We start from the raw sequence: 2,692 nt of genomic DNA on the forward strand, positions 1-2,692 counted from the left end.
ACAATATATATATGGTAATATAATTTATATATATAATTTAACCTTAATAATAGTTTATATAGAATGTATAATATAAGTTAAATATATAAATAAGTGTAGACCGGCTCATTATAATGAGCCGGTATGTCTTAACTTATAAAATTATATTATTAATTTTATTAGTTTTATTAGTTTTATTAAAACTATATGATATTATAATTATATACCCTTATAATACTAATATATTAATATATTATACGATTATATATTAGTATATACCGGCTCATTATAATGAGCCGGTAAGTTAAAATAGATTTAATTATATGTTTTATATAATTAATAATTATAATCTATTTTAATACATTATATAAAGGAATATATTATATATAATATATTAATGTATACCCGGCTTATTATATAAGCCGGGTTGGTCTTATATAATAATATATTTAATATAAAATATATATTATATTAATAATATGATATATATATTATTTAATATTAATTTGTAAATAATATATAACTATTATTGTTAATCCCGGTTCATGTAATGAACCGGGTAAGATATTATATTTATAATCTATTATATAATTACAATACACTAAATTAATATTATAATAGGAATTATATTATTAATAGTAATACCGATTCATATATGAACCGATAAGAATAATTATAAAAATATAAATATTATTATATGTATTGATACTTATATGATAAGCGTATAATCATTCCGACTTATTATATGAGTCGGATGAGTTAATACAATATATAGTTAATATACTCATTAATATTTTATAATAAAGTATTATATAATTATATATTATAATATATATAAATATAATGATATACCCGGCCCTTATATAAGGGCCGGGAGAGAATATATAATTATTACTAATAATACAATAAATATTAATAATAAATATTATAATAGTATTATATATTTATATATATATAATTGTTTATATACAATTATATAAGATACTTATTTATATATATAAATATTTATATATCTTAACCTGCCTTTATTAAAAGGTTAATATAATATTATATAGTTATTAATAATTATATAGTATGCTTATAATATTATGTACCGGCTCATATAATGAGCCGGATGAGTTAATAATATATATAATATACTCCTTAATATTTTATATAATAAAGTAATATATAGTTATATAATTATATATTAATATAATAATTATTAATTAATAATATGATATATGTTATTATTAGTAATAGTATAATAAATTATATAAGATATAAGTATTATATATATATATATCTTATAATTTAGTAATATAATAATAATAATTATTTATAAAGTATAATTAATTATTGTATAATAACTAATTAATATATATTATAATATATTAATGTTAAATACTAATCATACCGGTTCATAAATGAACCGGTATTTATAATAATATACTAATATATATTAGTATGATTATATTTAATATAATTTATTAATTTATAGTTATATATTCGGTTTTTATATAAAAGATAAAATTATATATTATAATGAGTAACAATACAATATAATTTAATAATAAATATTATAATAGTATTATATATTAGTATATTATAAGTGCAATAATAATGATGATACTGATGTATCTAATAATTCAATAACAAAGTCAGGTCTAACACCCATATATAATGTAGGTAATAATAATGAACATAATAATAATGATTCACGTTTAGTTAAATCAGATGTAACATGTAAATAAGGTGATTTTGAACCACCAGTTAAACGATTAGTTAAACGCATTTGATAACAAGCACTTAATAATACTGATGATACAGCTAATGCACCAACTAATACATTTTTATTTAAAGCTCCTATAAATGATAATAATTCACCAATAAAGTTAGCACTTAATGGTGTACCTGTATTACATAAACTAAATGCTACTAAATATACACAAAATAATGGCATATATGTTGATAAACCTTGATAATATCATAATAAACGATTATGATAACGATCATATAAAATACCTCCAACACAAATAAATAAAGCAGGTGATACTAATCCATGAGCAATTGCTAACATGATACCACCTACTATACCTACTACACCATTAGTAAATACACCAATTATACATACAGCTATATGACCAATTGAACTATAAGCTACAATAACTTTAAGATCAGATTGACGTAATGTAACTAATGATGTTCAAATAATAGAGAATACACCTAATGTAAATACTATAGGTGTAAACATATATGAAGCACTATCTAATGTAGGTAATAACATACGTAAAATAGCAAAAATAGCTAATTTAAGTACAACACCAGCTAATAAAATAGATCCACTTAATGGAGATTCTGAATGTACAACAGGTAATCATGTATGTACTGGTAATACAGGTATTTTAACAGCAATACCAATAAATACTAAAACTCATAAAATACATTGAGCATCAACACTAAATTGTAATCAACTTAACGTTATAAAATCATTAGTTCTTACTAAAGCACTATAAATACAAATAGCTAATAATATAAATAATGAACTAGCTAATGTATAAATTAATACATAAAATGCAGCTGTTGTACGATTACTTGAACCATATAAACCTACTAATAAAAATAAAGGCATAAGTGATGCTTCAAATAATACATAAAAAGTTAATTGATCTAATACTATAAAATTTATAGTCATAATAAAACCTAAAGCACCTAATGTTAATGTAACGGCAGG

The 2,692-nt window shown here is 19.7% G+C and overlaps 1 protein-coding gene across 1 annotated transcript; it reads right to left on the reverse strand.

Annotated features, from left to right (window-relative positions):
• Window positions 1-1,564: 1,564 nt before the first annotated feature.
• On the reverse strand, window positions 1,565-2,634 carry BABINDRAFT_169588 (uncharacterized protein; the record flags this gene model as incomplete). Its single annotated transcript, XM_019130674.1, has 5 exons — window positions 1,565-1,872; window positions 1,984-2,055; window positions 2,248-2,316; window positions 2,462-2,468; window positions 2,573-2,634. Coding segments are annotated over 5 exons (518 nt in total), but the record flags the coding sequence as incomplete, so codon positions are not given.
• Between the last annotated feature and the right edge of the window lie 58 nt (window positions 2,635-2,692).

The sequence above is a fragment of the Babjeviella inositovora genome, assembly GCF_001661335.1.
Source record: "Babjeviella inositovora NRRL Y-12698 unplaced genomic scaffold BABINscaffold_24, whole genome shotgun sequence".
Lineage (NCBI taxonomy): Eukaryota > Fungi > Ascomycota > Pichiomycetes > Serinales > Babjeviella > Babjeviella inositovora.